This window comes from Ochotona curzoniae, unplaced genomic scaffold (genome assembly GCF_017591425.1).
Source record: "Ochotona curzoniae isolate NIBS_2020 unplaced genomic scaffold, NIBS_Ocur_1.0 contig_1274, whole genome shotgun sequence".
Classification (NCBI taxonomy): Eukaryota; Metazoa; Chordata; class Mammalia; order Lagomorpha; family Ochotonidae; genus Ochotona; species Ochotona curzoniae.
The window spans coordinates 2,105,406-2,131,152 of record NW_024465023.1 but is presented as its reverse complement, the minus strand read 5'-3'; the positions used below and the strand labels follow the sequence as shown (position 1 = coordinate 2,131,152).

Sequence of the window (25,747 nt, the reverse complement as noted above, 5' to 3'; positions counted from 1 at the left end):
CAAAGTGGTATAACGTTTATTCAAACACCTTGCTCATTTAACAAAATAGGTTCTTTTGTCTTAGATGCTGAGTCAAAAGAGTTCTTTCCATTGGATTCAAGTCTGCTGTGGGTAGAACTGTGTGTCCCTGGTAGAAAGGTGAGGTCATAAACTTGACAAGCTGTGACTGCGGCCTTGTTTGGAAATACAATCTTGGCAGATGCAATCAAGTCAACGTGGGGTCCTAATGGAGTCAGGTGAGCCCTAGCTCCAGTGAGCAGCATTGTTCTTAGCCTGTCCTCTGAAAGAATGAAGACTCAGACACACAGAGTACAACATGTGAAGTCACAAACAGCCCATTAACACCATCACGTTGGTCTTCTAGCATCCCGGGCTGTGAGATTTGCCTTAAGTTGTGCAGTTGGCAGTGGCAGTCATTACGGCAGCCTTTCGAAACTAATATGTCCTCTCCCAGATACATGACTTGCAAAGATTTGCTCTCATTTGGGAGATTTTCACACTTTTTAAAATTGACTTATTTAAGAATTAAAGAAAAAGACATAGGGCGAAATCTGTTCTGATCTGCTGGTTCATTTGCCATCTGCCTTCAATGACCAAGGCTGGGCTGGGGCCAAAACTGGAGCTCAATTCAGGCCCCTACATAGGTGGCAGGAAAGCCACTAATTCCTCTGTCAGACTGCATTAGCAGGAAACAGGTGGCAAGAGCTAGAACTAGGAATGAAACCTAGCGAGTCTGATGGCAGATACAGGTACCTTAAGTGGCATCTTAACAGTAACCTAAATACCCACTCCACTTCTCACATTCTTAATGGTGTCCTTTGCAGGTCAAAATTTGTTGTTTTGGGGCTCAGCGCAGTAGTCTAGCAGCTAAAGTCCTCACCTTGCATGCACCAGGATCCCATATGGGCGTCGTTTCTAACCCTGGAAGCTTCCTTTCCCATCCAGCTCCCTGTTTGTGGCCTGGTAGAGCAGTCAAGGACAGCCCAAAGCCTTGGGACCCTGCACCCACATGGGAGACCCGGAAGAGGCTCCAGGCTCCTGGCCTACTGCAACCACTTGCGGAGTGAATCAATGGATTGAAGATCTTCCTGTTTCTCCTCCTGTGTATCTGACTTTGCAATAAAAATCAAAATAAACTTTAAAAAAATTGTCATTTTTATTAAACTATTTTTTTCTTTTCTCATTGATGCTTTCTATATCAGAGTTAAAAACCCTCATAAAGGCTTATTCCTATATTTTAAGACTCATAGTTTTAATTCCTACATTTAAATCTACAAGATTTTTTGAGTTAATTTTATGGGGATGATATAAAAAGGAGATGTAACCTCCTATTTTTACAAGGATACATTCAGTGGTTCCAGCACCATTTGCTGGATATTATTACTTCCTTCATTAAATCATCTTGGCACCCTTGTCAAAACTCAATTGACCTCAACGTAAGGATTCATTTTTGGACTATCAACTCTGCTCTATAGATGTATCCTTACACCGTTCCACACTGCCTTGATTACTGTAGTTTGGAAAAATATTTTAAAATTAAGAAGTGTGAGTTCTGCAACTTTATTCTCCTGTTCAACACTCGGCTATTTGGGGTTCCTTCTGCTTCCACATAAACCTTCAGATCGACCTGTTAATTTCTGCGAAGCTTCAGCCGAGCTTTTGATAGAGCTTGCACTGCATCTGTGTGCTGACTGGGGGGCGCTGGCATCTTACTGTTAGGTCTTCTGATGCTGAAAAGTCAGTTATTTTGTTAAATTGATCTTATTCTTTTTTAATTACTTTGCAAATTGAATGGTTTTCTTCATTTCTTTTTTGTTTGTCTTACTATTTTATCTTATAAAAGTGGTTTTTGCATCTTGATCACATATCCAAAAAGCCTGAAACACCCACTTATTCATTGTAACAATTTTAATGTGGTCTGCTTGGAATTTTGTATATATAAGATCATATCACACATGACAAAAAATATTTTGCTTTTGCTTCTTTCTTTCTAATCTTGGTGTTTTTCTTCCTTTCTTTGGCCAGTTTCTCTGGCTAGAACCGCCAGTGGGATTTGAACTAGAAATAGCAGTCTGCGACTGCCTGTCTTGTCTCTCATCCTTCATTGTTTCAAAGGATGTCGGCTATGCATTTCTCCCAGATGTCCTGCCTTTGTCAGGTTGAGGAAGTTCGATTCTGTTCTTAGGATAAGTGTTTTTACTGTAAAAGGATGTGAATTTAATCAAATGTTTTTTTCTACATCTACTTAAATGACTGCATTGCTATCTTCTTATTACAAAGACAATAATGCCACGGAAAAGAAACCCAATTTCCAGGCCTCTTTCCCTTCATACTCCAGTGAAATAATGTATTTATCTTTCCACCTTCCCTGCTCGATCATGAATTACCTGAGGTTAGGAGCCATCTGGAAATGTACCTGATCCACAGGAGTCACTCGGGCATTGCTTGTGGAAACCATGAGGATGAATTCACTGCTCAACAATAGCTGAAGGGTCCCTTCCATAGAGCAAGCTGTCCATAGACTGCTATTAGGAGTAAAGCAGGGCTCCTCTCGAGGTAGTGTCCCTTACCAGTAACTACCATCTGCCTCAAACACAAACAGCTTGACACTGTAAGTAGGCAAGAGGCCTCACTGTGTATAGAAGGAGTCATGGCTAGTCTCTGAAAAGATGGCTCTGGAAGTAACCAGCAGTCTCAAACATGCATTTTTCCTGTGTCCAAATTAAGAAGAAAAAGACATGGCAATAACTCAGTATTCTTGTGATAGATAGCAAAAAAGGACAGTCTTCCTCTCCCTGTCCCCACATACCTTACAATTCTTTGATGAAGAAATAGTGTCTTGCTTCACTCCTTTGCCTGAATTAGTCTTGTGGCTTTTACCCACCCCAAGCCTGCACCTCCAGAGGCTTTGCATGCTGCCTTGCTTTGTTGGAATGCCAGACTCAGTAAGGCCGATGCCCCCTTCCCAGCATCCAGGCACCCAGCAGACCTAAGAGTACCTTGGAGCAGCCAGCGCCCTGCTGACTTCTCAGCTGGTCATCAACACATCACAAACAGGGATGATCTCAGCTGAGAAGAACCACGCAGCTGAATGCAACTTCAATTTCCAGCTCAGAGAATTATGAGCTAAACAAATGATGGCTGGTTTGAATCACTGAGTTTTGGAGTCATTTGTTACACCAGAAAAGTTCAGTTTTAGAGGCAATGCCCACGGAAGCTGGAAGACAAGATTGTATTCCTGGACTGTTGTTCACTAACCAGTTCTACAAATTTGGGCCAGCCACTTCACCTTTCAGGGCCTCGATTTTTAAACAAGAAAAATACGGAAAATTCGGTAGATGAGTTCAATAATTTGCAAATTATCATTAAACAGTCATACCCTTTCCTCAAATGATTTCTTAGAATGTTTACACGAAACCTTGACATGTAAAATAAATGACAAGGAATCTGCTCTGGTTCTCGATGAACCATCTGTTCGGCTTCCTCTCCCTCCTCCTCCTGCCTGCTAGAATGCCATTCCTCAGATCTGTGCGCTGTCTGGGAAACACCATGCCCTTCAAGTGTTTCTTCAGACTCTTTTAGGTTACTACTCCATGACTCCAGGCCAGAAGAGGACAGATAGTTCCGCATGAGCCACGCCAGGCTGACACAGCCTGTTCTATGGACTAGCTTTCTTTGCTCTCTCTACACCAGACTGTAAGCAACTCAAGTGTGCAGAATGCTGTTCCTCCTTCTGGAACCCCTTCCCTGCTCATCTCTGCTGCAGAGCCCTCGACACAGAGTATCTAGTCAAGAAACATTGTGTAAACGGATACTTCAACAATGGCTGGCTGGCGGAAAAACACCATATGCATGGATAACTATTAGATTAGAAACAAACAAATCAGGGAGTGCCCGAGAAACTGACATGTTATTCAACGTGTCAGAGGTAGAATGAATGAAGCCTTTAGCCTACTCTGTGAGCCAAGGCTCCAAATTACGTTTTCAGAATTGCCAGGTTATCTGCATAAACTCTGAAACAATACTTACACCACTACATCTTGGGAAACAACCTGCTATTTGCTGTCATTAATTTCTGTCAAAAGCAGGAAGTGTCTCTCTCCAAACCCCTATCCTGAAATACCATTCAGCCCAACCTGCAGGCTCTTCCCTACCCCCAGGCCGGGGATAGCTGGCTCCTGAGCATATTGACTTGAGTTCTACATAAAGGGAATCTCCACGGAAATCACTGTCTTGCTTGCTCACCAGCGAGTTTCCTCCAGAATGCCCAGAGAACACCAGCACGCTTCATATGCTGTGCCCTAGTTTGTGAGCTCCTGGGGAGTGTGGGGCTACCGGGCAGTTTTGTAGATTCCCAGCTGGGTACTAAAAGCAGGAAGCCAGGGCGGAAGTGAACAGGTTGAAGCCAGGGATCCTTCCCAGCCTCCTTCAAAGCTGCTGCTTCCTGCCCTAAGTTCTTAATGACTACCTTCCTTTTAAAATTGCCTTTAGCTTTACAGGAGGCTAGCTTAGACAATACTGTAAACCAAGATAATCTATCCAGCAAGAAGACTGATTAATAGCTTTTTTTTTTTAGATGAGGAATGAGTATGAAAAAAAATATGCAACCCAGAAATGAACAGTATAAAACGCAGACAACTGATGCGCTGACATTGACTGCACGTGCTGGGGCTTTGATGATAGAGGAGCAGGTCTGATTGTCCTGACCTTCTGTTATTGGAGCTATGTGTCTCAATGGATGTATTTTTCCTGGCAAAATGTTGTGTAAAGTTCCCAGAACATTGTCAGTGCTCAATAATTAAGTAGTAGATATTTTATATCAATCAGTATGTTCCTGAAAAGTTGCTATTTTATTAAGGGAATTATTATTTCATTTTCAAACTTCCATTAATTTCTGTATTACAAAAGTAACGCACTGAAGCCAAAAGTTCTTCCCCTCTTCCCCCAGAGGAGTTACCTATACTCTGTCATGGCATATGATCACCGTTAACATTTCAGAGCAGTGTTTTTCAAACTTTGGTCTGTGGCCCATCAGGAGATATTGAAATCAACATAGAGGATAATGACCAGAAAAAAAATTTTTTGTTCTATACGTGTATTTTTTAATTTTAAAATTTAATATTTTTATTTTTTAAGATACAGTTCCATCGGCTCCAGGACCAGCATTTTTAAAATACAATATAAGAAAGTAGAAGAAAATTGGAATGGAATTGGAATGATGTGGAATAGGGCAGGAAAGGATAGGTTAACAATAAAGAATAAATAAATAAATGTATTTATCATAGAGTCAAAATGTAAGCACTGATATCAAACTATCATTTCAAGCTAGATGTGTCTACTGGGTCACAAAGTAAAGCACATTTTTCATTGTGGATTATGACCACAACATGTTTTAAAAATAGTGACTTAGTAGATATGCTTTCAGAACCTTTTCTTTCTGTACTCCTACAAACTCTCAATAAGCATACAATAACATGTATACAACTTGGTAGCAAATCTTTTTCACTTTGAAATTATATCTTAATTACTAAGCACCCACTACTATCACTGTTTTAATGGTGGCAGAATAGTCCACTGCAAGAACATATAGAAATGTTTGCTATACCAATATATAGTTAAGTTGATAAGCCAACTTTATGCTGTTAATCATTTAGGCTATTTCTAGTATTTCTTATTTAAAAGCAACACTGAGGCACCTACACATTCTTTTATTTTCTTTCACTTCTGCAACTATTTTCTTAAATTCTGAAGTGATATTTTGGGCATGCAGTTGGATTTTGTTAAAACATCCAGTCCCAGAGCTGCCTAATTGTTCTGCTTCCTTTCCGGAGACGGGAAGAGAGAGCTCTCAGTCTCTGGTTCACCCCTTAAAGGCCCGCAACAACTATGGCTAGGCTGAGCTGGAAGCCACAGCTGGAGACACAACTCAGCTCTCTCGGACGCGTGATGGGAAAACCCATCTACTTAGAGGATCATTAGCAGGAAGCTGGGATCAGGAGCCAGAGTCAGGGATTGAAGCCAGACACTGCAACATGGGATGTAGGCCTGTGCCAAAAGTTCCCCTGTCATACAGGTTTTTTTTATGTATGAATTTCACAAAAGCCAATTGCTTACTAGAGAGAAATACTGATATATAAACCCATCAGCAGTATCTGAAAGTACTCTTCCACCTTCACACCCCCAAGTCCTACCCCAAACTCGATCATTATCATTTTTTCATCTTGGCCTTTCTGAAAATACTGAAAAAAAAAAAAAGCATTGTATTGTAATTTGGGTTGATGCTTTTCTGGACTGAGGTGACCCACAGTTCATTTATACCAGCTTTCAAGAGCAACCACTGAGTTAGAAAACAAACGAAAAAGTTTAAGTAGCAAAGGCCTTGTTATATCAAATGGCTCCCAGGGCCTACGCTATTGTATATCAAGCTAATCCTCTGCCTGCAGCACCAGTAATCACATATGAATGTTGATTCAAGTCCAGCTGCTCCACCTCTGACCCAACTCCCTGCTCATGGCCTGGGAAAGCAGTGGAAGATGGCACAACTCCTTGGGCCCCAACCTTTCTTCCCTCTTTGGTAAAAGAATACATTATTGCCACCACAGAATGTTGGGGGATTTGTGAAATAAGACCAGATAGTAGTATTAGCAGTCATAAAACAAATCTTCAGGGGGAGTGTGTGTGTGTGAGAGAGAGAGAGAGAACTCACTTGATGTCTGTCTGAACTTATCTAGCACAATCCCCTTGGTAGCATTCAATCATCTAAGGCAAAAAAGCAGCGCGCTTCCATAAACTGGGTGGCAGGGCAGGGAAAAGTCAAACAGTTGAAGAGCAACACACTGCAGGCCTGGGGTTAGCCTTATCCTACACAAAGGAAACCAACCGGGCCAAGCTATGGATTCAGGCAAGAGTCACCCATACCCTCGGAGTGTGTGTGGGTTTTTAAAGGCCTCTTTTCTGCCCCCACACTCATTTGCATTCACACCTGGCAAGTGAAAAACAGCATCCCCTTGTGTAACTTCTGACTCCACAGAGCTGTCCTACTAGGTCTCTGTCAGTTATTAAAAGCCAAAATCAAATGATACAGTCTTCTCTGTATTTGAAGGAAATCAGGGTTAATGGTGCAAAGCAATTCCCTCATGGAAAAAATCACCTCAAATATCCTCTAGTTAGGAGAAAGGATGAAGCACTTACTGCAAAGTTCAAAGCCATATTCAGATATTTATCACAAAGCCCACTTCCACAGCCCCAACTGTGTGTCACTCAACAGCGAAGGCCCCTGCGGCTTCCAGCAGCCATCTGTCAGACTTAACTGCAAAAGGCTTTGTATACTTCACACCCACAGTGAACCACGGGTCAATTAAAGCACAAGGCAGTCTTGGGTGTGTTTGGCCAGGAGGATGTTGCAGATATGCCTGATCCTCTGGAAGGGCAAGTCACAGACTGAATCCTTCCACCCTTCAGTTCTGCCAACCTGGCTGGTTTAAACCAAACAGGGAGGGAGCCTGTGCGGCTGTGGGACGTGGGCATGGCTGGCGCACTACTCATGGAATCCAGGACTTTCAATTTCAGCCCGAGCATGCTAAGCCGGGTCTCCCTCAGGGATTTCAAAGCAAAGTGCCCCCTTTCAGAAATTGCTTGAAGCCTTTTGAACCCTGAAATCTACAAAGTCCTATCTAATCAGGAGTTGCTACTTTATGGGTAAGATATGCAAGATGCAAAGGGCAGGGCCCCAAGAATCAGCCACCTTAGTCGATGGATAGAAATACCTTCCTCTAGTTTCTTTCTCACTCCTGTGCACACTCTGCTTTACTTAGATCTTGCATACAGCCATACAGCAGGGGCAATGACACAGAGCAAGGCCAAGGCTAATTGTACCAAGGGATCAGAGACCTCATCACTCTTGCTCTTCTTCCCCATCTCTCCCCGAGGAAAGGAAGCAATTCAAGAACCTAAGAGGATTCTCCTCACCAAACAACTACTGACCTACACAGTGCCAAGAAAGATTCCAACATCCAACTCCAATGACAAGGTGTTGGGAAGCAGTGTCTTGAGATGCTGTGACTCCAAAGGCCCCATAACTATGCTTTCCCTGAAAAGGGGGGAACAGGGGCTTGTTTCAGCAGAGCAGGTTTCCTCCACTTTGGACACCAAGGCTTTGACTTGGCTTAGATCTGAAACTCCAGCCACAACAAAGAACAAGAATAGTCACTATCAAACCTCAAAGCATCTTAAGGGAGAACACTTAGTCAAAGTGCAGGCCAAGCAGTTTTTAACCTGTTGGGTTAAGAAGGAGGAACCAAAATGTTCTTTACTAGCAATATATTCAACTGGAAATGATCCAAATGCCCATCAACAGTAGAATGAGAAAATAAAACACAGAAAGGAATACTACATATTAATGAGAATATACTACAATTATATGCAGTAATATAGGTACAAAATGCAATTCTGAATTGAAAAATCTAGATATAAGAAAAGGATATATTATATGATTCCAAAGTTGGCAAAATGATGCATCCTGTTAACTGTGATATCTACTCTTGAGAAGGTATAATCAGAAGAGAACATTGGCTGAATTTCTAGAAGGCTACTTCTTGTTTCAGGTGCTAGTTTCCGAGCTGTGTTCAGTCTGCACAACTCCACTGAGCTATATGCTATATGCTATTATGAGCTATATGCTATTGTTTGTGCATACTTGTATTATACTTAAATTCCAAAACTATCACAGATCTACGTGTTGATACATGGGAAGATAGAATTCTTTCAGCTCCTTTATGCTTCCCAGAAAAGAAGACCCTAAAAAAAATTAGTGGAGTAACTTTGTCACCTGTTTCTTTTTTAGGAAAACCAAATCTTTCGGCTAGCTGCAGTGCAGCTCTGTTAGTGAGGACCAGCTGCCTGCTGCAATAAGCATCCCTTCAGTCTTACAATTGCTTCTCTCTCTCGTGAAGTCCAATCAGGTGTTTAGACAGCCTCGCCTGCAGTGCTTCAGTAACCCACGCTCCTTCCACCTGTGACCTCACCATACCTGAGGACCTTGGAGTCCTTTGCTCAACTGCATTCAGCGAGCAGAATGGGAAACACGGGAATTACAGAGGATCGCTCAGGAGCTTTTCTACACCCTGCCTAAAGGAGGAGCATTCCATTGGCGAGACCTCGGTCACACAATTGCACCTACCTGCAAGACAGGCTGGGAGGCAGAGCCCTAGAAGCATGCCCAGGAGGAAGAAGAGTTGTTGAATACCTAGCCATTTTGTGCCATCTTGGATCTACAATCTCTTCTCTTTGCTAGTTGCTCCATGCCCAAAGTCTACACAAAATAGAAGACATGCCAGTGTGGGGGAAAATAAAGACTGTCCCTGAGAGTGAGGACACTGGGATTCATGTGCCTGCCTGGTATGACACTTCTGTGATCCATATCCAGGCCTCCCCCATCAAGTGACACAAGTCCACACACACAGAGCCCCGAGTGAAGGCACAGTGGCTGCCAGATGCTAAAATGTTCCTGCAGTGCTGCCTGCATAGAGCAGCTGTGTATCCATGTATCCATCCGGGTAAGGAGAAGGCGCTGGCTAAGGAGCCACAGGCTCTGGGTTTTATACTTTTTTTTTTAAGATTTCTTTATTTGAAATGCACAGTCAGAGGGAGAAAAGGAGTGTCACAAAGAGAGAGAATCTTCCATTGCTGCTTCATTCCAAGTGGTTACAAAGTCCAGGATTGGGCCAAACTAATGCCAGGAGCTTGGGACTCCATCTGGATCTCCCACATGAGTGATAGGAGCCCAGGTATTTGTGCCATCCTCCCATGTTTTCTTAGACACACCAGAAGTGAGCTGGATCAGAAATGGAGCAACTGGGACTTACACTGGTACCCATATGGGATGTCAGCATCATAGGCAGTCATTTAACCCACTGGGCCACAATGCCAGTCCCTGTTTTGTCCATTTCTATACCTACTTCCTTTACCCAAGCCACTTGAAAACAATATTGATAAAACAACAGCAAAAACATAGTATTATCAATGGCATATCTACATGAGCCCTTAGTATGCGTACTGTGTATATGTCACACGTCACTGGCACTGTTATAAATGAAATCATTCAAAATCCTCAACACTATGAAGTGAATTCTAACAGTATCCTCATTTCACAGACAAAGCAGCTGGGACACAAGTTTAAGAATTTCCCAAGGTTATACAGCTGGTCAGCGATGGAGCTGAGACAATCAAAGGCTGACACATTATTTTTACCACAAAGGGGCTGGAAACATAAGCACATGATCACAATCAAATCCCAGCCCCTCAGGGACAGAAGCTTGAGATGAAGTGGAATCCAACCATGCAGACCAGAGCTCAGAGAAGCTCCTGACACAGCTTGAGAGGCAGACACAGCACAGGTTTAAAAGGAAAGGAGAGGCCTTTATGGTTTGGTTTGGTTTGGTTTGGTTTAATTTGGTCTTTCTTCTTCAATAGTCCAAAACAAAGCCAAAGGATGCGTCATACTTTCATGGCGAGCGAGTCCCCTTAGTGCCCTGACTTACTCATCGTCTTTACTCAAACATCTTTGTAAGTTAGCCCGATTTCTCATGCTCATATTCTACCTTATAAACCAACCTGAGAATAGCTAGTTTCAGGATATGTCACAAAGGGTTAAAAGAAAGCTACATAAGAAGTGACCTTACGCAATCTATTTCCTCCTTGTAACCAGCTTAGTTTTAATTAGCAAAGGCTAAAACTTGGCCAATGAGCCCTGGCTGACATGTGATACCTGAGCAGGATTCTAAAACCTCTCCTCTCACACCAAAGGCATGGAACTCGAGTGACGCACCCTTCCCCATGGCTCTCCTGGGTTGGCCCACTTCTGGCCTCCTTGCCCCCAAATAGGAAGGCCTCCGTCTCTACTATTTGTGAAACAGAAAGCCCATGTCTTCTCTCATGGAAAAGGATGTGGGCAGCATTTATTCTTGCTTCATTTCTGTCCCTTTGCAGTTAATTTCTCATATCAAACTTTCAATAAACATGCTCCAGCTTACACATGATTCATTTCAGGGATGCGGAGGGGGGTCAGCTGTGGTGGCAGAATTCTGATGCAAAACTGAAAGGGAAAACACAGATTTACTCATATTATTAAACTATAAACACAGGCTTGAGGAAGGGAGTCCAGATGCAGGCTGGAGAGAAACATAAATATTGATATTATATTCTAATGAACATTATGTCTCGCTGCCTTCATCTGTCCTCATAGCAGGCTCTTCCCTCCCTTAGATGTTTAGCATTAAACATTAAGAGTAGCTGAATTCCACAGTTGGGGCTTTTATGACACAAATGAAAATACATTTTATATAAGGATCAGAAACATTCTAAACAAGCTCGTCATCTCCCATCAAAGCATCAAGCAACAGAATCAGCTGAAACTACTACTTGGAACTTTGCCTCAGACCTTTTCATACCTTTCAAAATGTGGTCTTAGCTGCAACTTGGAAAAGTTCCTATGTGTAAGATGCTCCTGGAGACTCTGAGCAGACTCTTACCCATGTACAATATGTGATTTGTGTTATAGACCAGCACCAAGATGTCACAAACAGCTTAACACCATCAGACCAAAAGTTAGAAGACGAGAAGACTCCATTGTTCAAATTTGTCTTAAAAATCTTTGTCTAACCCTAGTTGAGAGCCCAGAAGTTCCCATAGTTCTGGGGCCATATTCATGCCACAGTTGCAGAAAGGGCTAGGCAAGGCCATCAGAGCCCAAACACAGCTTTCCTCTCCCAGGAGAGCAATGCCTAGCCAGAGGGAGGGGTCCAGCTCTGTCAATAGGTTACACAGTGGGAGCATCTGCTGAAAGCCATCAGAGCGCACGCCAAAGATCTGCACATTTCTGCCTTGATTTTTTTCCAAGGGCATTAGATGACCTTTAAAACTTTCCCAAGATAGCAAATGGCTTGACTCAGCAGACTCTAGGAGAACACCTGTTTGCTGATATGCAATAGCTTCACAAAACACACCAGACCTCAACGGGAGATTTTGCTTTTGCTCTTCTCAGAAGGAGCACAGGAGACAATCACAGGCAGGACTTCCTTCTGCTTTGAAACAAGTCCATCAGCGTGATAGCAGAGGAGGGTTGTCCTTTTCCATTCAATCCCATGCCTTCTGTACAAGTGGAGCTGCCTAAAGGTCTCAACACCTACTGAGCCATGTGTGATACATATGTGGGTATGGACAAACCATGGCTGGGCTGAAACATACAACAGCAAGGACCAGTTTGGGTTGAAGGCCAGTTAGGAAAAGCCACTGTTATGACTGGAGGTGGACTGAGTAAGGCTGGCTCATGGACCCACTGGTAAGTGTGAAACCTGGCATTGGGAGAGGTTCTAATGGAGGAGCCTGGGCATCTCCTCTGGCAGGACACAAACCTGTTAGGTAAGCGCAAGAAACATGATAGGAAACAGCCCAGAACAGGCCATTGAAAGTTACCCACTGGCATACAATTGGCATGGGTCGGGGGAAGACCAGGCTGAATCTGTCCACATCATCCACTGGCAAATCCAAACACCAGAACAGTGTGGGTCGAGCCAAGTTCAGTCGTAACAAAGACTAGTACACAATACGGAATGCCAAGGTGAGGTTGCCTGTACCGGAAGAGACCGCAGTGCCCAACCAGCAAGCATGAGAACAAGGAAGGGAGGGGGCAGAGCCGGCAGGGGAACAAGGGAGGGTTCCTTTGCTGGACAGCTACTCCCACTGGAGAGCATGGGCTGGGATGGGGGCAGACCAGACTAGGCAGGGCAACAACACCTGTGCGCCTCATGTGGACTAGATCAGGGAAAAGCCAGGCTGGGCTGATTTTTCCTCCTGATGCAAACAAAATTAGAGTGGGTGAGGGTTGTTTGGGCTTAGCCACAGCATCAGCTGGCAGAAGCTGGCACTGGGGGTTAGCTCTGTCAAATCAAACCACAGAACTACCTGGAGAGGGCATAATCTGGAAGTGGGAGAGACCTGGGAGGGAAATAGTGGGTTCCTCCCTCTTGGGTTACCACTTCCATGGGAGGGCACAAAAACTAGGACAGCAGCTGGGGTGGAATGGGGTGTGGGACAGACTGGACTACTGCTACACATACTGGCAACCCAGGGTAGGGGGCGGGCCTGGTGGGAGTTAGTGTGGGTCGCTCCAACTAGGCTGCAGCTTCCACTGGTTTATGCGAGGGCTGAGTATGTGCTGGGCAGCACCAGGCTGAACTGCAACACCCATTGGCTCCGGTGGAAGTCGGGAGTGAAAACAGAACCAACCCAGCAATTGCAACCACCAGCTGGTCAGGGCGATGGACAGTGCCGGGCCCTGTACTTGCTAGCACATAAAAGAATCTGGTCTGGGAACACCTGAGACAAAGTTTCATTGGAGATCTCCCCAATCAAAATGCTGGACTCAGAACCCTAACTAAGAAAAGAGAGAAGACAGAACAAGTCAACCAACCATCCCAGCTATATCTTGGCAGCGAAATACGGGGCAAACAGAGACTCTATGATGGACCATGTCAATCAGTGGAATCCTCAAGGACCTCATAGTGCTTGGAGTGGCAAGATTGGCAGTGATTCATAACTGTTGAACTATCAAAACCACTTGAGCAAGAACCTCAGAGCAAAACCTACATCCGGGACCTGGGAAGGGTGGGAAACTGGGTGGGCCTTCTCCCTTAGTACCCCCCCCCTTTTAAACGTGAAGGAAACAATTTGGAAAAAATTAATTAATTAAAAAAAAAAGTGGAGCTGCCTAGTCCTAGCTAGGAAACTGATATGTCCTCAGCTCCCAGCTAAAACTCACCACTTCTTACTACTTCCACCCAAACATTAGCATCTGTCACTGGGAATACTGCGGTAGCTTCCTGCTTGATGTCCCTGAGTGAACCCTCCTCTCTCTCCCTTAGCCTCTTCTTGACACAACTGCCCAAGTGATCCTTTGACATTCTAAGGCAGTCACAATCTCTGAGCACCCCCACATCCCTCCTCCCTCCCCCTTTTCTCACTCTGCATTCACCATAAACACTACCTTGGCCTCCCTGGAGTGTGCTAGGGATGCTGTCACCTCCGGACCTTTGCACCAGCATTCATTGTCTCTGCTGTAATACTATTCCTCCAACATTATATACTGTTAACTTTCTTATCTCTTGTCAATGATCGCTCAAACGCCACTGCCTTAGGGAGGCCCACCTGCCCATCCCATTGAAAGTGTGGCCCCACTCCAACCCTCTGGGTCCCCCTCACTCTGCTACAGCTTCTCTTTTCTCACAGCACTTACCACCTCCTAATGTAAGTTGTAATTTTCACAAATGTAATTTTCACAAATGTATTATGCTCAAGGTTTACCTGTCTCCACTGGCACGTAAGTCCTTTGTAATATTTTGTTCACTGATGAAACTCAAGAGCCTGGCACAGAGCCTGGCATATAATAAGTGAATGAATCTGGATGCTAAGGATTGCTGGTCACTATTTTTTCTTTCAACACTTGCATGCATGACAAAAAGGGGGAAAAAAGATATTCTGAATAGACATCTTTGGCCAGCAGCTTGGTCAACTGTCTCCTTCCCATGAGCTGGTATTTCATACAGTCACAGCTTTCAACTACCTAGAGAAACATCTGTCTCCATCTATGTCTAATGTGCTCATTGAGAAGAGCCAATAATGATCAGGGACTGACGGGCGGACGATGTGCCGACCATACTTCTCCCTTGTAGCCTTGCCAATAAGCTGACGCTGTAGGTACTACTTTTTATCTCCATTCACTACCAGAGAAAAGAGTCAATAAATTGTCCAAAAGTCTCCAGTGCCTTCCTAACCTCACACTTAACAGCAGATACACCAGCACCTTGCCAACCTTCCTCCAACAGAGCCAAAGCAAACTCTGAAACTCATGAATTCCACACCTCTCCTTAAGAAACAAAGAGCAACTGTCCAAAGTTCTCTCCACATACACTAAAACAAAGAAAAACTTTTTTTTTAATAAAACAGGCACTCTAAAATCAGGGAAATGGACACTAGGACCCAGAGAGTCCTCTTGTAATCAAAAACTGTATCTTATGGTGAAAGGGTCAAAGCAGATTCCCCAAAATAAACTACCTACTACCCAGGAAGAAAATTCAATGGCCACTCTAATTGCTATAAGCTGGTCCAGTCTGAAGCTGATTAAGCTCACTTTCCATTGAGTAGTGTTATTAGAGATCAAAGGAATGGCACAAACGATATCTTGATTTCAGCAAACCATTTGACAATCACCCATGATGGTAGATGTTATGGCAAGGTGGAGAACTGAGGTTTGGACAGGAAAGGGTACATGCATGGCTGCTACTACCACAATGCTACTCACAGACACTGATTAACAGATGTCATTTTGGAGGGAGGTTGCTGGCACTCTTCCCAATGGGCTCTGGCCTTAAATCCATCTGAACAATAATCTTATCGAACATGTCTATGATGGCTTAGAAGCATGTTTATGGTGTCTGTGGACAATAGCTGACACAGCGAATCAAGATTTCAAACCACCACCACTAATTGCCAAGGAAAGAGCAAAGCCAGAAAGATACAACTTAACAGAGACAATGAAAGAGTCTTATGAAATGTAAATTTAAAATACCAACTGGGCACATGGAACAGGAAAGAAAAAGACCACACTTTGAAGGTTGCCACCATAAAGAAATAGTTAGTCCATAAAAGCACTAATTTTATGGTTAAAATAACAAGAAGTACCTTAGTCCTGATGTTATATTCCTATGAAAAGTTGGATTCTGGCTTCAGATCAGCTCAGCTCCAGCCATTACAGTCGTTTGGGGCGTGAATCAATAGATGGAAGATCTTTGTCTGTCTCTCCTCTCTGTAAATCTGCCTTGCCAGTAAAAAGAAATATTTTTAAAAACACACAGAAAGAGTTGGATCTCTTTGTGTTCTAGACCTGTGGTGGAGGGTGATCAGAATGAGAGGAGATTAGAAACTTTGTATTAGGAGGCCTAGTTGAAGGAACTGAAAGTTTTAGTTGGGATCAGAAAGCTTAGCAGAGGCTTTAATAGTGACCTGGGACATTGAAATGTCGTCAAGAAAAGACTGTGGCAGATTCCATAAGGCTCCAGAGAAACGGGACTACCAGACTGACATTACAGAGTCTCAATGTAGATTAGGACTGCTTGCAAATAGGAACTGTCCAGAGCAAACTCAGCGGGGAACACTTCCTGCTGCTGGGCGTCTCAGAGAGCCTGGCAAGCGCAGGGGCTGCCATGTGGGACATACTGAAAAGGATTCCCATCCTGAACAAGCTGACTCCATGGCTACAAAGGTGCTTCCCATCTCTGATCTCAAGGCTCTATGACTCCTGTAGGCTAGCTTTGTTCTTGGCTTATTGTACTCTGAAAGCCTGAGGACCTTAATAATGATTTGTCACCATGTGATTGCCCACCTGTCATTAATGGATTCAGAGATGTCACTAATGTCAGAAACAAAAATGGGTTATTTCTGTTCTAGTTGCTCACAAAAATGAACTAGACAGGATCCCTTACTTCCCAGCTGACAGGCTGCTGGTCTCTACAAATTTCCACCCTAGAATCAGGTTATTATACTCAGAAACCATTTCCACCTCATCACCTTTATTTCCACTAGTTATTAACATGTGAATCATGAAGAATTCTTGATGCCAAAAGAACTTTTAGGAATTCCTATGATCGACAGTTTGTTCCGAGAATACATCTTTAATGTTTTAAGAGTCAGCCACAAAATCTTGTGACCTTGCATTTTTAGTAGAGTCAAAACAAAGTGGACTATCAAAATAAAATTTCAGCATTTTTTTTCAAATTGTCCTTCTCTACATTTAGGCGTCATTTCAACCTGCAGGTCATGCTCAGTCCAGCTGGTCACAGACTGTGCCGCAGGGCATTTCTGAGAGTTTGGCTGGATTTTACATTCTTCTGATGGCACTCTGTGAAAAGCGCCCCCACACACAGGAAGGACACTTTCATTGTCACCGCCTTAGCAGTATCAGCCCAACAGAACTGCCAGAATTTTCTAAGTAGTGCTTTTGATTGAAAAGCCCAATCCCATACAACAAAAAGAGTCCAGAAAGAAAAGTTACTGTTACCAGTTATGGGGAAATTACATCCATGAATGATTAACCTTTGAAAGATTGCTTTCTTCTCAGTCATTCTGTGATGGCTTTAAAAGCCACTTTCAATGGAGCTGTTAGGATCTCACAATGGCTCAGAGAAATTCGCTGAGCATAGCCAGGAGCAAAAGGAACTTAACCACACTTACTGAAACTTCCAAGAAAACACACTGAGTAGCCCGTTGAAGGCTTCTGTGAGTGGCAGAATGAGCAGAAGACAGTGGAAAAGCAGAACCAAGGGACCAGTTGGGCTACTTCCCAACTGCCTTTAGACATTAGTGTTTTCTATCTTTGCTTCTAAGATAGGGAGTGTGGATCTGCAGGGGCTGCCGTGGACCCACTGCACCAGCCAATGGGTGCACGCTCCACAGCAGGCCTATGAAACGCTGAGCGACTGGGGCGTTGGCATCGTAGACTTCAGCTCCTTTCATGCCCTTTCTTGCTGCTGGTGCCATGAAGGTCACCTTTCACATCTATCGAGGCACACACACTAAGTACACTAAAGATAGCAACAGTTATTGCCACACTCACTGCAGACAGTGCTGGTAGGGGTCATAGATATGCTTAGTACAAAGGTACTGGAAAACATTTCTGAAAAGTGAATTAAATCATAAATTATTTTGATGCAACAATATTGCAATCCATGCACATACTTTTTCATAATATGCATCATAAACTTTATTTTTAAATTGATTTTATTTGATAGAGCTCTGTGGTCTACTGGTTTGCACCTAAAAGCCTCCAAGCACCAGGGTTGGGCTAGGCCAAAATCGGGACATAGGAACTCAATCCAGGTCCCCCCCATTGGTACAGGGACCCAAGTTTCACCCGATCCCCTGTTGCCTCCCAGAGTGCACATTAGCAGGGAGCTGGATCAGAATATACGGTTGTCAAAATAAAACATTCTTCTGAATATTTAAAAAAAAAAGTGGTGCTAGGACTCAAACCCATGCCCAGTGATGGGGGCCACAGGCCTTCAGAGAGCTACTTCAACCACTGCACCAATGGTACTGCCCTTCTGAACTTCCGAAGACCTTGCATATCATCATTCTGAGGGAAACAGTATAAGTAAACCAAGTGAGAAACATCACTTCTAACATCACCCCTGTACTTTAAACCTCACGGTTTAAAGAATTTACAGATATTTTTAGTGCTTTATGTGCAAGGTAAGTCCAGAAAACACCCATATATAAGTGAGGAAACGAGACAGGGACGGAAGGCAATATTATCTAGTCATCACTGCAGGCCCTGCTGCTCAGTCCTACGGGAGAACATCGAGGAAGAGCCTGTGACACGCACAACTCTGTTCCCAGGGGAAAGGAAGGCACATTTATCCATGAACTCACTGCACATATCGGACTGAGGGCTGCATCAGGGGAATTCATTGGTTGCCATCTCTGGCTCACCTATGTGCAAGGCCAACACAGTCTATTGGCCAGAACAACAGAAGCCCTTGGCAGGGAGCTGGATGGGAAGTGGACACAAACTGGTGCCCAAGGAGATACCAGAGCTATCAAGTGGCGGATTAGCTTATTGAGCCACAGCGCCAGCTCCTAAAGGCCTTTGTTTTAACATAGTAATTCTGTACATGTTTGCGGCAATACATAGCAGAAAAATCTACTGGCTATAAATACAACTGTTGATTCAGAGTTGGAGCCTAATCGTGAGCCACACCACTCTCCAGCTGTTGCTACCTGGAAGAAGTTCCTAATCCTCATCAACTGAGAAAACAACAGCACCTCTGTCAGAGTTATTGTGAAGATTAAATAAGGTATTTCAAACAAAACTAATGGAAATAACAACTATGTGTTAGCTAAACAATTAAGCCTACTTGATAAATATTACAATGCAATAGAGAAATGCCAGTCATTTCAGTAAGCAGCAATTGGTCAACTGTGTACCCATACGGAAAAATTCATCTTAACCCCTACCTCATGCAATTTGCAAATAACAACTCCCTATGAATCCGACTCCTAATAACAAAGGCAAAACAAAAAAGTTTCCAGAAGATGTGAGATACCTTCATGCATGAACAAAAGCATGCACGTGTGAGTGCGCACACACACACACATACACACTATACAATGAAGTGGTAAACTCGGCTACATTAAAAAAAAAAAAAGAATTTCTGCTCTAAGACAATGAAAAGGCAAGGCACTAAGAAGAAAAGAATATTTGCAACACACAGACTCTTCAAAAAGTTCCTAGGAAATGTATAATATGAAAAATCTATTAATGAAATTTAAATTTTTATGCCAAAATAAACTTATCTTTTAATTCCATTTTCACAAGCTTTTTGAAGTGGCCTGATACTTACAGATGACAACTTATTCATGTCAACAATATGAACAACTCCCACAAGAAAAGAAGAGCTATAAGAACCATACTAAAAAAAATTTAAAATGGAGCCTGGTGCGATAGCATAATGGTAAGGTCCTCTCCTCGCACACCAGGATCCCATATGGGCACCGGTTCTAATCCCAGCAGCCCCACTTCCCATCCAGCTCCCTGCTTGTGGCCTGGGAAAGCAGTTGAGGACGGCCCAAAGCCTTGGGACCTTGCTCCTGTGTGGGAGACCTAGAGGAAGTTCCTGGCTCCTGGCTTCGAATCGGCTCAGCTCTAGCCATTGCAGCCACTTGGGAAGCAAACCATCGGATGGAAGATCTTCCTGTCTCTCCTCTCTGTATATCTGACTTTCCAGTAAAAATAAATAAATCTTTAAAAAAATAAAAAATAGAAAATGATGAAAGATATAGAAGATAATTCACAAGAGCATATCCAAATAGTTAAACAATACACATGAAAAGGGGTCCAACCTCACAAACTATCAGTATTAAGTATATTAAGTAAAACTACAGTGAGCTTCCATTACAGACTCACTGGAGTAGCCACAATTAAAAACACACATCAATGTAGCTGGGGAGGAAAAACAGCTGGAGCATAAGTGTGTGGACTGTCGATTGGTGTGACCAGGTTAGAAAACTGCTGGGTCCTATCTACTGAAACTAACCTACCCATTCCCTTTGTTCCAGTAATTCTTACAGCTATACACCAAACACCTGTGTATACATTAACTCACCAGGCAGTGGGCATGGGGCAGCATCATTAAGCCTTGGGAGACCCCACAACCCACATCCAGATGCCTAGCTATGAGTTCTAGCTCTGTTCTGCAGTCCAGCTTCCTGTAATTGGAGACGCGACGCTGGGAAGTAGTGAACGGTGGCTCCAGTAGGCGGCGCCCTGCCACGTCCACAGAAGTATTAGATTGAGTTTGTAGCTCCTGGTTTTTGGCCCCAGAACCTTGCCTGTGGTGCACACTGAGGAGTGAACTGCACAGGATGGGTGGATGGATGGATCTCTCACACATTCTCTCCCCTGCTCACCTCCTTTCAAATACATAAAAAGTTCTAAAATTGTAAAGACCTGGCAAAAGACATTTATAGTATTCAAAGTAATATCACTAAACTAAGCAATCTAATGTTCATTAGGAGAATGGACCTAGAAATTGTGGTATGCACACACTATGAAATTTTATGCACCAATGGGAATGAACAATCTACTATACAGGCAACAAAATGAAAAAAACTTACATATTAAATGAATAATACTTGATGCTAAAAATTACATATGAAACTCATATAAAGTTCAAAAATACTAAAGTCTAATGGAGTAGAAGTCAAGAGAGTGGTTTCTTTTTGGGAGAGGACAGCAAGTAGTAGGGAACTTGAGAGGACACTGGGTGTTCCAGGTAAATGAGAAGTTTTGTTTCTCTGTTTTAATTTGTTAATGTTGTATTTCTTGATTTGAGTAGTTATATGGGTTACCTGTGTTGCAAAAATTAATCAAGGTGACCACTTATGATTTGTGTTCTTTTCTGCACATAATGATAAGCTTCAATACAAAGCTTACCAAGAAATGCGGTAACTAAATTGGATCAAAACACAAGCAGCATTGAAACGTCTAAAGGTGAACATCTGGGTGCTGAGGCCCATGAAGTAATTCCAAAGGTTCAGGTGTCAGTGACGCCAAAGCTGACCTCAGTTCAAGTTTATGACACTAAATCTCAGAAGGCTCTCAAAACAGCCAAATTCCACTATACTTCCTTGTGGCAGCCAGGTTCCCTGCAGGAGACAACATATTGACACCCCTCCTCTCCTCACGTTGCGCAAGGCCGCTCAGCTCATGACCTCGCCACACACTTCAGAGGCCCACATGCCAGCACTGTCACCGCCAGCCCACCCACCTGGCAGCTCTAAGCCCCTCCAGATCTCCAGACGAGCCAGGGCTTCCATCTGTTCCCTTCTTGGCTACTCAAGGACTTCCACAAATATTCCATTTTCTCCATGAGCATCAATTTCTTCCTCTCTGTGAAATCCAAACACATCTAAATGAGCAGAATCTTTTAAGCAACTATGCCTCACAACGGCATTCCCCTCAGCCACTGCTCCATCTCTCCTCTGCCTCTCAGGGCGAAACTCCTCGCAGGAGTGGCCTGGATCAGCGTTCCCACTTACACTGCCCCTGCTCTTTTCCCAGCCCTTCCTGTCCAGCCTTTGTCACGGTCCCTCCATTAAAATGGCGCCTAGCAGTACCACTAACTACATGGACCTTACCAAACCGGCCGGCTCTCGTCAGTACACACCTTACTGTCAGAAGCACTTGACCAAGTCCGCTCTCCTCTGGCTGGAAACACCTCCTAGCCTCTGTCCCAGCATGCTTTCCTCACGGGCCTCACGCCTCGCAGGTGTTTCTTCTCAGCCTTTCTCCTGTGCTATCTTTGAAAGTCGGGCCTCCCTAGACCAGGCCTGGCCCCTTTTCTTCACTACCTGCACTGTCCCTGGCCCCAAGTGGACATCTCTTTTGAGCGCTTGACTCACACTTGTGCTTGTGTAAGACATCAGCTGTTACAAACTTAAACATGACTCAAATAGAAAACTATCCTCATTCCCTCCACAACAAAACATCTGCTCTCTCCATAGGCTTCCCTGTTTCTGGGATTGGTACCACCTAGACTGAGTTATCTAAGCAAGAAAATTAACAAGTAAAAGCTAGGAGTCAACTTTAGCCAAGTTTTTCACACTGTTTCCATAATTAATTCAGAGTCTGAATTCTCACGGCAGTTACTCCCATTGTCTTCACTCCATCACCAGTCACACCTGGCCTGGCAGCCTCAGGCTTACCTCTAGGGCAACTTTCCCAAAGTCTGCAGATCATGCCACGCCTGCTTGTAGGGATCAGTTAAGGACGAAGCAGCAAGCAGGCTGTGGTGGGGGATGGTGAAGTCAGCAAGAGGAACCCAGACACCCTCAGGCAGGCGCAGAAGGACCCGTATGCACAGGGGTATACACACTGCAATCAATGTCCCCATGCCCAACAAAAGCCCCCGCCCTGCTTGGCCTCCACAGGCAGACACCACAGGCCTGGCCTGGGAGCACGACAGAGCACACACAGGCCAGGGCCAGGATGCCAGGGCTTTCTTGCTGCAGCTGCTCAGTGTGTGCAGAACCGCCTCGGCTGCCTCAGTTCCTCAGTAGACTGTTGAACTCAGAGCATCCCCAGCTGGGCAACCCGAGGTGCCCAGGCCTACTCAGCTGACACTCATGTAGAACCCCCTGCCCACTGACTGCTTCCTGGCTCCCTGTTCTTCCCGATAGCACCTCCCCCTCAAAGCACGAGACACAGGAGAAATTCTACTCAGACTCAGCGTGCTGGGCACTCAGAACTGAAACACATAATATCGTGCTTGCTCTCCTGAAGGCAATGCCTTATTATGACCTCCGACAAAAACAACGACGTCCTAGATTTTAAATGGACAGAGGGGACATCTGGCCATGAAGTATGGCAGGAATGCTTTTCCACAATTAAAAAAAAAAATAACAGGAGATGTTAAACCCATCCACAGCTATGATGTTAACCTCAGCTCTGTCCGCATAGCAGTGTGTATAGGGTGGGTGAGCCGTATGCCACACTGCCGAGCCCTCTGCCCCTACCTCCACAAGCATTGTTTTGTACCCCAGACGGTGGAAAGGACACAGAAGGACTGTTCAACTGAGAACCCACCTGCCCACCTGCTCCCACAGGAAAGGCAGAGCGTGTGCGCCCACACCAAGTTCCACCTGTGTGAAACTTAGACACACACACACTTCACAGGCTATGAGACTTCTCTATAAGACTTTTGCCAGGGAAATCGCCACTCCCTTGCTAGCAGCTTAGGCAAAGCCAGGGCCCAGTCAGGCCCCGCTGTGTGGTTTGGGGTAAAAAAAGAGGCAGGATTAAAGAGCTCATTTTAAGTCCCAAAAGTAAAATACGACTTGGCCTACGGCAGTCCTAATTCTTTCCAGAACTCATCCCCGGAATTGCCCTTTTAAACAACCAGTCATTAACCCAACTCCGGGGCTTTTATAGCTGCGAAAACCGATCGCGCACATCATTTATGCATTAGCTTATTATTGTTGTTATTGCAGAAAAAGAGCGAATTTCCGAAGTGGGCTTCAAAGGGATTTGGGGGGGAGAGAGGGAGAAGGTGCGGGCGGGTAGGTACCACGAGATGTGTATGGCGTTAGTTGGAGGGGAGACAGAGGTGCCCGGAAATCCCCAGGGAAGGGTGCCTGGAAAGTGCCTGGGTCCAGCGCACTCCAAGGCCACTGCGCACCGGCGCAGCTGCTGCAGCAGCCCCCAGAGGAAGCTTCTTACGTAAGTCTAAAGACGCTGACATCACCTTCGCTGCGAGCGTCGCAGCCCAACTAGGCGCCAACAGACCGCGAGTGCCAGCCCAGTTGCCCCCTCCCATTGCCCGCTGCCCCTGCAGGCCCTAAACGAGTCCGCTGCCCCGCGAGCCAGGAGAACCGCCTTGGAAAGCACCGGACGGAACTGGGAGTCCTGGAAAGGGGGGCAGGTTTCTCAAGAGTAAAGTCAACGCGCAGCCGAGATGCCCAAGGGTCGCCCAAACCTCCTTTCGTGCCCTCTCCCCGCAGCCTGCCGGGCGGGACTGTTTCATATCTACAGCTACGGGCAGGCTGACGGGCAGAGCGAGGCGGCAGCACCCTGGGGCTGCGGGAGAGCAGCCTGACGATCCTTAGAGGACAGATGGTCCAGAAAACCAGTTAGCAGGAACCATGCCCCGGGGGTCTCCTCTTCCTTCCAGCACCCCCGCCCCCCGGCACCCCGAGGCTTTTGGCGGAGCACTCAGGAGTTCTCTCCCGGAGGCGAGCGGCGCCGCCTCTCCCAGGAGCGCCAGGCACAAGTTCACAGCTGGGGGGCGGGGGGAGGGGCAAATCACCACCGAGCGACAAAAGCGCCGTGGTCCTGCAGGAACCCTAAAAGGAGCCCATCCCACTGTTCCCCGAGCCCCCAACAGAGACAGGGCTGGGCTGCAGGGCTCGGGGACCGGCCGACGGGCACCCCAGAAGTTAGACCTCTCCGCCCTCCCAAGGACACGACAGGCGAGCCTGGGATGTGAATGGCAGAGCCGCTGCCTCCCGGGCTCTCTCCCGGGCTCCCCTGGGCTCCAGGCTGCCTTTAACTTTGAACTCCCCGCTCGGCATCCCTGCATTGGGGTCCAGCCCGGCCACTCGGGCCCTGGAGGATGGGGATGGCTCTCGCTCGGGGCAGGGGGGCCGCGAAGGCGAGAGGAAGGTGAACGCTGGCGCGGGAGCAGCGCAGCGGGGCCGGGATTGCGGTGACCGCGGAGGGCGCGAGGGTGCGGCGCAGGGGCCGGGCGGGCGGACGGACGGCGCGGGTACTCACGCACTGCCTCCTGCTTGGGGTCCAGCGTGCCCAGGACCCGCTGCACGTCGCCCAGCTTGCCCTGAAGCGCCCAGACGCGGCGGTGGGTGAGCTGAATGTCGCTCTCGAGCTCCTGGAAGAGGCTGCACGCGTGCCGGGCCACGTCGGAGAGCTGCCGGAGGACGCGGGCCAGCGCGGCGTTGCTGACTGCGCACAGGTCCAGCATGAGCAGCACCGCCGCGGCCGCCGCCGACGACGCGTCGCCAGAGGCAGCGGCCGCCGCCTCCGGGCCCCCGGGCGCGCTCTCGTCGCCGGCCGCCGGCGCCTCTCCCGGCGACGGCTGAGCCAGGTCCGCTGGCGGCGGCCCCGGAGGCGCGGGGGGCGCGCTGCGAGGCTCCTCCGGCCCCGGCGCCTCGGCCTCCTCCGACCGGCCGGGCGGCTGCAGAGGCGCCAGCGGCTCGGCGCTGCCTCCGCTCGCGTCCTCCGCTGGGCCGGGCGCCGGGCGCCGCTGCCGGCACAGCCACTGCGGCTCCACGATGCGCTTGGCGAACGGCATCCCTCGCAGGCGGGCCGCGACTTTCCGGTCTCTTCAGAGCGCTCCTGGCGAGCTGGGCACCCGGCGCGCCCACCTGAGCGGGGAGCCGGGGCAGGAATCCGGCGAGGGCGCGAGCAGGCAGTGCGGAGAGGCAGGGGCTCCTCGCGCACCTGGCCTCCGCCTCTTCCCCGCCCTCTCCCTGGCAAATCGGTCCAGCTGGTCCTCTCAGGAGTGCACCGCTCCGCGAGGAGGATGACAAGCGCCGGGCACAGAACCCTGGGGTGTGCCGGGGCTCTCCTCACATGCTTCCGACTGGGGTCGGCCGCCTCAGCCCCGTCGCTCGTGCGCTCGCC

At 46.3% G+C, this 25,747-nt stretch overlaps 1 protein-coding gene across 2 annotated transcripts in view; it reads right to left on the bottom strand.

The window, feature by feature from the left end:
- Nucleotides 1-25,415, bottom strand: part of NHS (NHS actin remodeling regulator) — a 321,090-nt gene extending 295,675 nt beyond the window's left edge. For both annotated transcript variants that reach the window (XM_041001249.1, XM_041001259.1), the window contains exon 1: nucleotides 24,881-25,415. In XM_041001249.1, coding sequence (XP_040857183.1) covers nucleotides 24,881-25,415 — 535 coding nt within the window. The remainder of the gene's footprint in view (nucleotides 1-24,880) is intronic.
- Nucleotides 25,416-25,747: the final 332 nt, after the last annotated feature.